At 39.1% G+C, this 14,093-nt stretch overlaps 2 protein-coding genes across 3 annotated transcripts in view; both read right to left on the reverse strand.

The window, feature by feature from the left end:
• The window catches only part of LOC117476425 (nucleus accumbens-associated protein 2), a 30,234-nt gene extending 25,058 nt beyond the window's left edge, over positions 1 to 5,176 (reverse strand). Inside the window, exon 1 of the mRNA XM_034122970.1 lies at positions 4,733 to 5,176. The gene's annotated coding sequence lies outside the window, so the exon portion shown is untranslated. The remainder of the gene's footprint in view (positions 1 to 4,732) is intronic.
• Positions 5,177 to 7,606: 2,430 nt separating this feature from the next.
• On the reverse strand, positions 7,607 to 9,402 carry LOC117476291 (transmembrane protein 250). 2 transcript variants are annotated; one of them, XM_034122697.1, is made up of 2 exons: positions 9,229 to 9,402; positions 7,607 to 8,897 (listed from the first exon to the last, which is right to left on the reverse strand). In XM_034122697.1, exon 2 carries the CDS (start codon positions 8,740 to 8,742, stop codon positions 8,323 to 8,325), a length of 420 nt encoding a protein of 139 aa, XP_033978588.1. In that variant the 5' UTR covers positions 8,743 to 8,897; positions 9,229 to 9,402; the 3' UTR covers positions 7,607 to 8,322. The 2 variants fall into 2 exon arrangements, with proteins under 2 accessions (XP_033978588.1, XP_033978586.1); XM_034122695.1 differs by having other exon boundaries at positions 9,200 to 9,402.
• Between the last annotated feature and the right edge of the window lie 4,691 nt (positions 9,403 to 14,093).

The following is a 14,093-nucleotide window of genomic DNA, read 5'->3' on the forward strand; positions in this document are numbered from 1 at the left end:
CACACACACCACACACACACACACACACCACACACACACACTATCTTTCTAGTCATTATGCCAACGGCCAAACATGTCACTTCTCTGAGACAAAGTGAGAGAGCGAGATAGAAAGAGAGAGAGAGACTCTGCACATTTGTCCGTTTGTGAGAGATCCTAGTCAAGTGTAAGTACAGTACATACACAGGGAACATGAGATTTAGCTGCTAAAGTTATCTGCAATGTAGCGTGCTGTGGGGGCAGGCAATTCTGAGAAAAAGAGAGACACGTGGTCTTTGAGATCTTATGTGGAATTGTTCTGAGGAACATGCCATGTTTGCTGTTCATTGTCTGAATTCTTGGAAGGCTTCCTGAAAAGCCTGTAGCAAGCCAAATCAGACCAAATCTGTAATAATTTAAGATTTATAATCGCTTTTGCCGATCCTCTCTTTCCCTCATCATACTTCCATGTTTATGTATTGCAACATGTACAGAATTAGTATGTACTTGTATTTGTGTGGGCAGTAACAATTAAAGAGAGCATGTGTCAATATAATCTCTGTGGCGACGACAAGACAGATAATACATTAATTAACCGGAAAAGCCACACCTGTTTCCCTGTGTTCTATCCTATCTTCAAATATGTGTTTTCCTAGAGGGAGGCTGAAAGTAGGAGGGACTGACAAAAGGTATAGTAGCAAATTCCAAGAAAGCCATTTGAAATGAGCAGAGCGTTTGAGGAACTGCCCAGCCTCTTTTTTGGCTTTGGCAATCACCTTTTACACCATTTATGGGATAAGAAATGTAGTTTGGCTGCAAATTAATTGTGTTATGCTCGATGAATGCGAATGTCTTGCACACACACACACTGTAATATATAATTAAAGGCTGATCTTTCTTTATATTCTTTCCCTCTACTATTCTTTCCCTCTACTGGACCAAACCCCTTTTTTCACTTTTGATTTAGGTAAAAGAGACAGTATGCTGTATGCCGTGATGCTACTGTGTATCAGTTAGAAGACAGACATGGGGAACGTTGGTCATTTGGACGTAATTTAGTTTATCTAAGTTAATTTATTTTTAAGCAGTGCAGCCAGATTTACTATTTAGAAGTCAATCTGATTTCATGTGTCTCCGAACCTAATTTGAACTTTGATAAGAAAATATGTGGACAAGGCAAGGTAACTGGGGCCTCGGACTATTTTATTCACCTGCATTTCAGAAGTTGGCAATTTATTACAGCTCTTTAAACCCACACAGAGTTAAGTGGATACACTGCATGTGTATAATTCAAGGCTTTCGGGTGGTGAACATTAAAGTCATATTAGATCTATGGACTTACTAGGTATCATTACTGAACTACTCTCATGGTGACAGACTTTTCACCATGAGGAAGAGAAAAAAAACGACCTTACTTTATTGCCTTTTAACTTTGGATATAAAAAACGTTAAGTATTTTGTAAAAATGCAGCAAGAAGAAAATAACAGGACAAAGAAAATGTGCATGTTGGCTAGGGCTGAACGTTTTTTTTTTTTTTTCTTCTTGTGTGTCAGTCATCCATACCAATCAGAAGTGCTGTGCTCCACATGTACCAGTCATTGTTAACCAATCAGAAGTGGCCCATGATAGAAGGTGATAGACAGATTGATCCAATCACTTGCCAAGTATTTTTGAAATACTTTTCCAAATGGCTTCTAATGGAGCTTTCCTAGATGGTTTGGTGAAACAAACCATCTGAGTCAGGTTAGTAATGCTCCATCACATGTTTTACATCTATTACAGGGTGAATCTTAAACTGAAGCTTGACTTTAAAGCAACCCAAGGGAAGTTTCATGTAAGTTTAGTTATTTCACTCGTAGCTCGGGCTGCTAGAGACGGGAGCACGTTGATACGACCTTCCTAGCCGGAGATATGGCAGCATTTTACAATAAACTTCCGTTGGGTCGCTTAAAAACAAATATCGCAAATCGAATCGCAATATCTGTCAGAAAAATCACAATTAGATTATTTCCCCAAATCGTGCAGCCCCAATGTTGGCCCAACAGAACCAATGCCGTACAGACCTGGAAATAGTTGAGTTTCATTTGCAATCTGATTTTAATTGTTCCCATTTTAAGGAAACATTCCTTTGGCCCCATCATAGTCCATTAGAAACTACTGCATGCAGAAATCTACTGATTTGTCCAGAAAATGTAGATACAATTAGAAACAGCTTCTTGACATTCAACAGGAAAAAGCATTTCTTCACAGTTAACCTTAACTGTGTGAACCTGAGTTTTTATTAACAGCTACCAACAAGCCTGAACACACCAGCAGCAGCTACAGCAGTTATGTGCTGCAGAAAAACAAGAGCGTATGAGAATATGATGTATGACTGGTGCCCTGTATCGCATACCATCAGCAGTGACTCATTACTGTCTCAGGAAAGGAAAATCAAACACACATAAACACACTCCACACATGAGTATACACGCATTTACAGTGCAGATAAAAGTGCACCGAGGAATGGGGGCAATTAAGCAGCACTTTGGATAAAAAGAATCCATGATTTAAATGTAGTTTGGATCAATAAATGTATTTTAAGCGTGTTGTTGTTGCCTTTAAATATTGTCTGTTGAAGACAAACATACGGAGTGGAAATCTCCTTTATGTTAACCTAATAGAAGTTGTTAAATGCTTTTTTAATTGTGTCTTTTCATATGCTGAGGCAACATAAACTATTGTTCATTTATGGGTCTAACAAGAGATGACACATACTTAATGAGTCAAGGCTCTTACAGTTATTGTACTTTCTCCCCTCTTTCACCCTCGTCTCAGGATCCACACCAGTTATATTTGAAACTGTGTTGTCGTTCTCTCTCCTTGACACTCCCCACTTGCACACAGCCTCGGGCCCCCTTGTGGAATGCTGTATAATGTGAGGCCTATGGAGGAAGGGCATCCCGGGACACTGTGAGAGCACACACAAACACATGCTAACACACTCACCGACACACGCACACACACACGCTGAGAGAAATACAGCTGTTGAGAGCCATCACAACCCTTTGGCAGACGTCCAAGTCAAAGACAAGTGGTGTATGAAGGCCTCCGTTTAGAAAGGGAAAAAAAGTCCTAATTTTCCATATATGTTATGATAAACACAGAAGATAGAAACTTGGCAGTCAAAACTCCCATTACCCAGAACTGATTTCCTTGAATTGAGACAGCAATATGAAACCTTGATAAATGCTGCCTGTGTGTTGCCTTAGGGCGGACAGGCTCACCTATGGATTCATACTGTTTCAGTTTTTAAACAGGGATTTTCAATTCCTTTTGTTATCCCCCATGATATTTCTACATAGGAGAAGCGGACAGAAGCAGATGGGCACTAAAATTGCTCAAACACTCAAAACTGTTAAATGGTGAGGAACACTACGCACTTCACACTAATTTACTTAAATGATTCATATGAATCTATTAAGCAAGCTGTCGTTTTTTAACGTCCAACCTGTGCGACACCTGTCAGGGACCAGAATGCTGCATAAAAACTGTACAGTAAGTCTTACTCTCAGTCTAGGTTTTTTACGACCTGACAAAGATGAAGAAGTAGAACATAACCAAGTTGCAAATAATACGAATTGTTCTTCTTGAGAACAAACACAGGGTGGACTAGAGTATGAGAATGAGAGCTGGATGGTAGAGAGAAAGAGTGCATGTGAGAGGGAAGGAAAGTGACAGGAAATGAAGAAGATTGCCACAAGCTTCATGCCGACTCGCCACACACACTGCAACCATGTACACACTGGAGAAGGGGGGAGGTACTGCATGTACTGTATAGTCAGATGACTCCTGCAGGGTTCAGGTCAGGTAAGGTAAACACCAACTGAACTGACACTACAGTAGACAACTGTAATATGTATAGGTGAAACTTGTGTTTGAACTTTTTAAAGGTAATCCCAGAATCACTTTGACTTATTTTACAAAGATTTACATTTCATGATCCACTTTGGTTCACAATCCTCCCAGCCCACATAGTTTACAGCCTATGTCATGTTAAAACAATGTTAGAAAGTGATGCTTAGTGAGTTTCGTGTACTACATCAGTACAAGACTTTCTAGTAATACCAGAATTTTAAGAAATATCTTATACTACTAACTTGCTTGGGGTTGAGGATTAGAGAAGCCAGCTGTAGTGGGTTATCTTAAATGTATTAATAAACGTTGTATACTACTGCCCCTGACAACACCAATAACTTCAGATGCTGTGTGTGTAGTATTCATTGCCGCAATCCTGCAACATACAGCACTACAATAGATGCATTATGGGTGGAGATTTTTTTTTGTTTTGGCTTCATCGTGACGCAAGACAAATCATACCGTTCCACCGCAAAGCAAAGCATGAGTTGAAAACACTATTAAGTATTCAAAAGTACAAGACAACATAATAGTCACGCTACAGTGGGCTAATATTAGTAAATAACTACAAATAGTCTAATTAAATTCTTCTCGTGCCGCGTGGAAGCCTACACCTATCATCCCCCGTGTAAAACCTTCACATTTCGCGATATCACTTCACGAAAGTTGAAGAGCCTAACTTAGTTGAACAGGTAGTGATATCTCAATTAACTCTCGTGCTGTAATGTCAGCAGAATGTCACGGTGTGCGGCCATAAAGAAGGAGAGACGAGGGAATAATGCATGGTAAAACCTATGCGTCACACAAATCAGGCACCGTAAACATCACGCCAAGACAGAAGGGGGATATATTTACCCGATATATGTCGCTATTCCATGAACTGCGGCGGTCCGACGGTGGCGAGGATGTTGGCGGAAGGCTTTCTCTTCGGATAACCTGTAAAGTTTACGGGGTGTTAAAAAAAGGCAGGCCCCGGTTTCCCCTTGTCCGCTGGCTCACTATCACTCCAGCAGTCCTATCTTGGCCGCTCGTCCCCCATCTCTCTATCCCACTCTCTCTCTGGCCGCTTCTATCCCTGTGCAGGAAGTGAACGCTGCTCACATGAACAGTGCAGGCAGCCTGACATCATGCACCACTCGCTTCAGAGTTTATTTTTAAAGACGCAGACGTTTTAGCGTGACTGCCAGGTTACTGTAGGTACACTGTCCTACTGTAGTGTACTCGGCAATGGACTGTGAGCAGTGCTCGGTCATATCGTGCGCCTTTACGGACACACGAACTCAGTGCACTCTGCGGGCTTAAAGGTGCAGACTTTCCTGTGGCTAGCCCTCGGGGCGAGGTATAGCAGTGCTACCAACACTGTCTGTGCGTGTATGAAAGTGAACTTATTGGACAATATTCGCAGTCGTGGTTCAAAAACGAGGTGCCTCATTGTGCTCCTAAAGAAAATGTACATGTGCGGTTACCTCACGTGTCCTATGTGATGACAGCTCAGGCTACATGATGCGCATGTGTGTGTATGTACATTGTGCAGTTCGGCTAAGCGCCAACTGCTGGCGGTGTGACCTCAAGTCAACTTTTCTTTACTGCAGGCATGCGATGTCACAGTGCCACAGCTCACACAATCTCTGCTAGACGATGGCAGAATGTGTTCCAACATGACATGTTTATGATCACTACTGTTAATCTCCATAGGATGCAAGGTTAGATTTCATATTTCATATTACCGTACATACTTACATGTTATATATTTTGTATGCAGAGGTGGGAAGTGACTAAGTACAGTATATTTACTCAAGAACTGTACTAAAGTACAATTTTGTTTTAAGTGTAATTTACTTGAGTATTTCCATTTTATGCAACTTTGTACTTCTACTCTATTAATTGTGTACCTTTAGTTAATTTACACATTTTGATTAATAACATGAAATATAATCAACACTTATCAGACTTTAGTTACACCTGCAGGTCTCCCTTGGAAAAGAGATCGTTGATCTCAATGGGATTTTTCACCTGGTTAAATAAAGGCTACAAACAAACCAGCTTTGATAACACTTTAATGCATTAATATTTATAATCAAAACATAATATATTATTCTGAAATGGACCACATTGCATAATAAGTAGCCTACTTTTAATACTTTGAGTATGTTTTGATGCTTTCATACTTTTACTTGAGTAACCTTTTGATTGCAGGACTAACTATATGTATTTAGTTACAATACAGAGTATTCCTTCCTTTTGGTACTTCTACTTTTACTGAAGTACAAGATTTGAATTCTTCTCCCCCCTCTGTTTATTATGTTTGCTTTTTAAGCAAATTTAACTATTTTCCGAAATATTGCATACTTATTGATACTTGTTCACATAGGCAATTCCCAAATGAACATTATTAATCATTACATTCTTCATCTAATGATGGCACTGAATAATCTTTATTTCTTGCTTTCCCTCTCTTTTATATGTGTAATGTTTGTCCTTTCACTGTGAGAAAGTACTTCTAGGTCATATACATTTTACATACAATTTCAAATAAACAACAATGTATTTAACTGTACCATGATGTAAAACCCCTCTATTAGTCCTGTGATATTCTTACAGTATATGAGCTCACAGCAGGGGAATGGCATTAAATCGAATTTACAGCCCCCTTACTGCACCTCTCGGTATTTAAAAGTGTATGGTAGTACTATGATATTCCTATAGGGACTATCATGTGTCTGTGGTACTCAGTGGCGAGTTTATGATGAACTCGTTGTACTGAGGTCGATGCCATTTTTACATAGTAATGTTTACAAGGGAAATGAAAGATTTTTCATCATGGCTTATTGTTTAGCTTGGCGTGTAAAACTGTAACTGTAGCCTTATAAATGGCAGCTGGTAGGAGCTGCGGCCTTGAATCAACGCAGTGGATACAACACGGGATGATTGAAGTTGACATGGTATGACAACATTTAGGAACTTCGAAATGTAATGATCAGGACAAAACATGAAAACTGACAAGTCATCCGGACATAAGCAAATTACTTCAGCTTTCCAAATAAAAAGAAGAAATGAAAATGAGTAGGCCATGACTTTATCATGTAGCCTACCTTCTGCACTATGTTGACATCACAACTCATGTTCTCTGTTGTAACTGTGCTGTCAGATCAGCCCAGTTCAGAGCATGAGGCATATGATGTGTTGATCCTCAGAACAAACGCTTATTGTTCCAACCCCCGATTACCCAATTACAGCCAGAGGCCATACCAGTTTCAAGCATGTCTCCGTCAGGCCACAGCCTCTGTGTCGAAAGTTCACATCTAGGGATGGTAGTTTCCAGCAGCAAATTATAAACATAGAAATGTAAGCTCATGCCTGTACATGACAATTATACTAAGTTAAGTGTGAAAGGATTGAGCCCTCCTTAGATCTTGTAAGCATACTTCATGCCATGTGAGACACAGGCTATATAAGGTGATGTGGACACAGCCATTGCCTTTGTTATGCTTGGCAGAAACAGAGAGTTCTAGATGTGGTCTGGTGTTTGCGTCCTGCAGGAAGCTAAACAGAGAAGTATGTCAGAGGCACCGTGAAGAGCGACTGATGGAACATTTGACCCAAAGACGTTCGCAATTTGAACTGTCACACATTCTTGTGACACAGCTCGAGGCATGGCATCATGGGTGTTGGGCCAACACAGTAAACACATTCACTTGGCACAGTAACAAAACAGCTCCTCAACAAAAATGTATTTTAAAAACTTTACTGAAAAAAGTTCATGTTTTTGTCATTTTATGCCCTTTATATTATGCTGGCCCACCTTTTTCCACAAAAACACATCACACACACCGTTGACAACTAGTTTTTGGTCACTTAAACCAAATATACTTTACTGTGATAGATGTATGTTTACATGATATTGTGTTTACAACATAACTAGAATAATATCAACCTTGGAATCATGGTAGACTTTTGCGTTTGGAGCCAAACTCAGTTTTTTTTGGCACAAATGACTATCTTGCATCCCACAGCCATGACAACAACAGTCACATGTTCAGTCACTCCTCCATGCAACATTGATGATTTCGATTATTGTAAACAAATGAGTTCTGAGTCAAGATTCCTTTCAAAATTTGTGTACAAATGGCAAAAATGAATTAGAATTAGAATATATTTTGACCCTATTAATCTATTGAGAGTCCTATAAGTCTCTCTCATGTTCAGACTGACTTCATGCATCATTTTAGATTTTCAACCAGGTGTTTCTCTCTGAGATATACATGACCAATATTGTACCGTCCACCCAGTTGTTACACACACTCTTAATGGATTTAGTCATATTTTAAAACTAAACCAATAAAATAGTGTTGACATCAAGAGTTTTTTAACACCACACAATGCTGAAGTTGCAGTGTGAAGCATCCACATTGCACATGACATCTACCACGCCTCTCACACTGCAGCTACATGTCCACAAACACCATGAAGCACCAGCCAAGACCCCCCACCAGGAACATGGTGATCTGCATGCTGTAAATGATCAGGTCATTGAGCGCGCCAAAGTCTAGGCGTTGGTGCCCTAGCAAAAGCAGAATGACAGACAGTTTGTACTGCAGCCGCAGGAGAACCCTCACACTGACATACTGCAGGAAGAAGAGAGCAGAGAGCGCCACCCAGAGCAGAGAGGTCAGCAGGCTGCAGCCAAAGTAGAGCAGGAACCGGAGGAAGCTGTACATGCAGCGCGAGCGCAGGTAGAGGTCAAAGTTATTGTACTTGGTGCGCACAAGCTTGGAAGCGTGCGTGGACCCACAGGCCGAGTGCATGCAGGTGGTGTGGGGGCCATGGAAGCTGCGCACCCGCCGTGGGATAGGGATCAAAGGCATGGGTGGGCTACTGGAGCCCAGCACAGTGCACAGGAGTCCTAGCTGTAGGTGGAGTCCTCTGTGAGTGTTGCTTTTTGGTTAGCTTCATTTAGTTTTGGAGCAAAGAGAGGCTCTTACAGGAGCCCTGTGTGGATTCCAGTCAGCAACGCTTACCCCTTTGAATGCAAGAAGAAATTACAGTGTTACTGTGTGTTTTAGGATACATTTTCAAAATGCACATGCACACCATGTTGCAAATATAATACAAGAAGTGCAGGCCTGTGCATCATTCAATTTCCTTCAGATGCAAACAGTAAATCTACATCCAGAGACATTGAGAAACAGGTTTAAACATGTGTCTGAGAATGAAGCTATCAATAATGCTAAATGGCAAAATCATAGCTAGAACACAGTATATTCTTTCATCCTTCCCCTACTATAGAATTAATTGATCGTGCAGAACCAGTGGTAATCTTACATGCATCAATACGACGTCTTCCGGCTCACCAAGAAAGCTGGTGTTTGAGTCCCAGATGAATGGAGCATTGTATCACATTATGAGCAGTTGTCTGTAAACACACGGGACTTTTTTTCTTTTTTTGTTCTACACGATTAACTGTTGTATGTCAGTGGAGATGAGGCAGCGACGGCGAGCCGGTGGTGGCTGTACGCTGTGTCGCAAAATATACGAGTCATCCTGCTGTGACGACAGTTGCACGCTTAAAGGGGAAGTGCTCCTAAAGCGAGGATGCTCCCTTAACAGTTCAGGTTTAATATCCATATATTTAACAAACAGTAGAGGTTACAGTGTGTTTGTGTGTGTATTTTTGCCAAAGCATGGTGGGAAGCAGTCTTTGTTTGCTTTAAAGTTTGACAAAATATACCTTAAATTAGGGATTTTCCATACAACAATGCTAAGTAAAGGTACATTTTATACGGTTGTTTTCTCTTCTTTTTCAATACTTTATTTTAAGTAAATTGACGATATGGTAATTCAAATCATCCTTTATATTTTAAATTAAATAGATACACAGTTAAACATATACAAATGCAAACAAATGGATAAAATATAGCCAAAAAAGAGGAAAACAATAAATTAACATAGCATGCCAGGAGTAAATAGGGTTATTCATTTAGACATGCTTTTTACAGTTTTATACCTTATCGTTTTATTTTGCTAAATTTATTGTACTAATATTCATCTCCATTTCTTTCTTAAGCACAGAAATTAGGTTTAACCGTAGCACATTTAAATGTATGCAATTGAACTTGAAAAACAAAAGCAACATTTCACAAATACTTGCCCTTTACACACAGTTTCTACAGTTTTAAGGATATTACAAAATGCATTAAATCAATATGTATGCACCCCCTGCATAATGTCACAAGGTTTGGTATATGAATCTTGCAGTGTTAGAGGAATTTATCCATGCTCACAAAAACATCAAAAGATCAAATTGAAATACCAAAGAAAAGTCTGTTTTGGATTCATTCCAAATATGATAAATTATTTGTTTTAAATGATTATCATTATTTGTAATATCACCTCTCTACCTCAGCATTTATTTAAAAGTGCTGGGTAACTTTTCCCCTCCATTTCCAAGACCAGACTTGGACTGTAAAGGTCAAGAGTGCAGTCATGTGTCTGTAAATCTCAGACAAGGTTGCACAGCGCGTCCACACGCACGACCTCAGAAGTGTGTGAAGCCTCTCACTCTGTATATCAAGTAACCTTCATTGGGCAGATTTATGGGTTAGCAGAATGATTACATCCCAGATATCAGTCAGCAAGGAGTTGACAGCAGACGGCAATGAATCATAATAAATACACACTTTTTAAAGAAAAAAAAAGGGTTTGATGCAGTTGTTAGATCACTTTACTGGAAATTAAAAATGTGTATTATGCAAACTTGGAAAAACAAGCCTTTTAATATTTAATCAAACATGCATTAAGCTGTCATTAAGGCTGAATAAATGTATCTGTGTAATTATTTTCGAGTTAACCAATCAACATTTGAAGCAAGCTCTCCTTAATAAAATAAAATAACAGTATTTATTACATTTTAGAAATTCTCTTTGGCCACAAGAGAGCGCCCAACGTGCACTCCAAACGTCTATTCCAATAGACAGTTAAAACGTCACAGTTTAGGGAGCTACATTGGTCTGGAATTAATCCAATGCAGGAGATACCTTAATATTGAATCCTGGTTCACAGACAATCTGCTCATACTGTATCTCATCCATTCTCGTTGAAATCAAAGTGTCTGAAGTGTCCTCTGCTACCAGCATCAAAGCTGATGAAAAGCGTGTTGGCCTGATGCAACTGACTGTGGCCAGCACTTAACACCAGCTCTAATAGTCAGTGTGTTGTGGGCTGTAGCCTTGCATGATCCATCTTCTTAAATGGCTTATTTCTTTGAAGTATTCTCCTTGCTCCCGATAAAGAATTGTTCAAGCTCCGGGTCATATGTTGAATTCATTGGAAGAGCTGCATTCAACACCCTCTTTCATCCATGTATTATTGCTTCTGTATGATCTTTGGTTTATCAAAGCCACCATTGTGACAAACAACCTTAGGCGATGAAAAAACAACGTATTTTCAATAAGTATAGACTGATATCACATTAGGAAATGTATCATAGGAATCTGCATGAATTATGGGCTCAAGCATATCTTATTCTGTCACGGTAACACGAGCCTGAAAACGATTTACATGCTATTCAATCACAGTTTATTCATGGACTCAGTTATCTTTATCACTATTAACTCATAAGCGGACTTGTAACCACACAAAGCATTTCGACAAGTGTTGAACTTCAGTATGGTTTTTCTTTTAAAATAATAATTTTGTTTTCATTAAAAAATACATAGTTATATACCTCACTAAATGTGTTGCTGAAAACTATAAAAACTCAATATCTCCAAAGGCAGATTCTGTGGAACCCTTCTACAGAATACTTCTATATAAGATACTGTAAATCCCTGAGGTATCACATCCATTTGGCATTACATTTGATCAACACTCTTTTTTCAATCTTTTCTTTGAATTAGATTTTGGATCACTTTGGGACAAGAACCTAGCCTGTTGTCCCAGCTGACCCGTCTTCTTCTATATTCTTATAATCGGGTCCACTATTTTCTGGTTAAAAGATTTATAGTGGCCATTAAAGACAAAAAATACCTTGCAGGTTATACTTGCTTGTCAGGTGGTGAAATTAGCTTCCTTAGGGATAACAAATGTGGTTCCAGCAGGACAGGACACAGGAAGATTAAGCACAAGGCTTTATGGATCTCCAAGTGAGTTCACATTTATGTTGGCCTAGTAATATTTAAAGATGAGCATTATCCAAATCTATAAATATGGATTTTCTAAGTAGTTAATGACAAATCTCAAAAAAAGGAAACTTCTAGCTTCTGGGGGGAAAAAAAAGAAGTGATTGCATTTAATTGTTGCTGCATATTGAATGTCAAAGTGTGCAAGTCCTTGTCAGAACTGTCGAGGACACAACCTTCAGTTGTCTAACACAGTTCAGCTGTTCTTTTTAATGAGACTCAATCACCAGAGTTGACCCATTTACAAGGCTCACTGATCAAACAGAACAAAGCAACATCTGAATGTAGCTGTGAGGCCAAGCTCATAATTGGTGTTTCGCTATGGGTGATCTGAAACAATTTGCTCACATGTAACACAGGACTATGATAGAAGAAGTCTTTTTACATTCCCAAATAATTCAATACAAACTATTTGCTGAAATCCATTATTTTCTTTGCACTGTTCTGAACATTGAATTGCTTTTTCATTTATTCTTGAGAACAGTTACAAGAAACATCCATGGCGTTTGTTGGTTGTTGATGTTTCACCAGTGGAGGGAGCTGTTTGCTCAGGTTTCACTACAGATCTTTTCCCTCCAGTGCTCATGAGGAACAGCACATTCAAGGACATGGCACCGAGCTATCTCTTTTCCTTGTTATATAGGCGTATTTGAACAGAATCCAGCTTCTTCATTACCGCTGTCTTTGATAAATGAACACATGCAGCACCATTACAGCTACAAATGCCTCTAAAAAGTGCCAAGTTCAGATGTTGGCTTTCCACTACATCTGGCTAATAACTGCATCCAAGCTGAGGATGCTCCTCTGTCTCGTAACATTATCAAGAAAAACGATGTCAATAAAGTGGATGCTTGTGATTTAGGCATCCAAGTGCCCTTGTAAAATATGTATACTGCTTCTAATCATGCATTATGGCAACATTATTGACTCATATTTTTCTCTTCTCGACATGACAACCTTTGGAGTGTTGCCTCGTCTTCCCGAAGGTGGAGGATGGTCGGGGAAAGCTGAATCTGCATGTTTAAGTTTACTTCCAAGTCTGAAAGCAACTGAAGAATGGTGCTTTTAAAATGTCATTTCCAAGGCTAATTCTTCATTTACTGACAAACAACAGGAGGCCAAATCTACTTGCCTTGTGGAGTGGCAATCACGATCCACAGCCATCCACCGCCATCCACCCTCCAGTCCCTGAAACCTTTGCTAATACATTGCCATGATGACCCAAAGAGTGTCAGGAGTAAGCAAGATTAAAGGGGGCAACATGTCAAAATCCTCTTTGACTCCTCCAAATACACTTGGGCTAAATCAATTAATTAATTAACTAAGTAGAGGTCACAGCCAATAGTTTAGCTCAGACAAATTAAATCAATTAGTCGGGCTAATAAGACGAGGGAGACTTTAATTAGTGAAAGTTTAATCAAAGCCATGTTTGCTGTGCTGCGTTATGAAGCAGCTCAATGGATCTCCTATGGAAAGATCCATTAGGCCCGTCAGAACAAACTTTGGCCACATATATCAAAGAGCATGAAGAATCTGTAAGGTCTGGTCCTTTTTGTTTGTCCTCTTTTCAATCTTTCTTAAAAAAACACTATAATGCAGTCTTATTAATTAATTAAAATTAATTAATATTGTTTTATTATGTAAACATCTTAATGTATACTTTGTTTTAGTTGACTCTTTATTTAATGTTCATTCAGCCTCAGTTAACTCTCTCCTACATTTTTTGTGACCAGCCTTTGTTTATTTCTGTTTTTTTATCTTCTTATTGTCTTGTCCCTGTTTTGTCACTGTCTTCTTCTTAATTATTATCATTTTTATGAATACAATTAAAATATAAGCATGGTCAGTTGTATATGCTTATACTGTATAATCTATATATTTCACTTAAGTAATGGGACTATTTGCCCTCTTTTATTTTGTAACTTTTTTTAGGAATGCATGGGTAGGAAATTAAAAGATGAGAAAATGGCCTAACACCGATCCAATTTCAGGACCTTTAGGTGTGCAGAGGATGCCAAGCTTTCGGAGAGAAAATGAAG

The sequence above is a fragment of the Trematomus bernacchii genome, unplaced genomic scaffold, assembly GCF_902827165.1.
Source record: "Trematomus bernacchii unplaced genomic scaffold, fTreBer1.1, whole genome shotgun sequence".
Taxonomy (NCBI): Eukaryota; Metazoa; Chordata; class Actinopteri; order Perciformes; family Nototheniidae; genus Trematomus; species Trematomus bernacchii.

Excerpts from the sequence above, each read along its gene's own strand:
- LOC117476291 (XM_034122697.1), bottom strand. The coding sequence starts at position 8,742 with ATGCCTTTGATCCCTATCCCACGGCGGGTGCGCAGCTTCCATGGCCCC.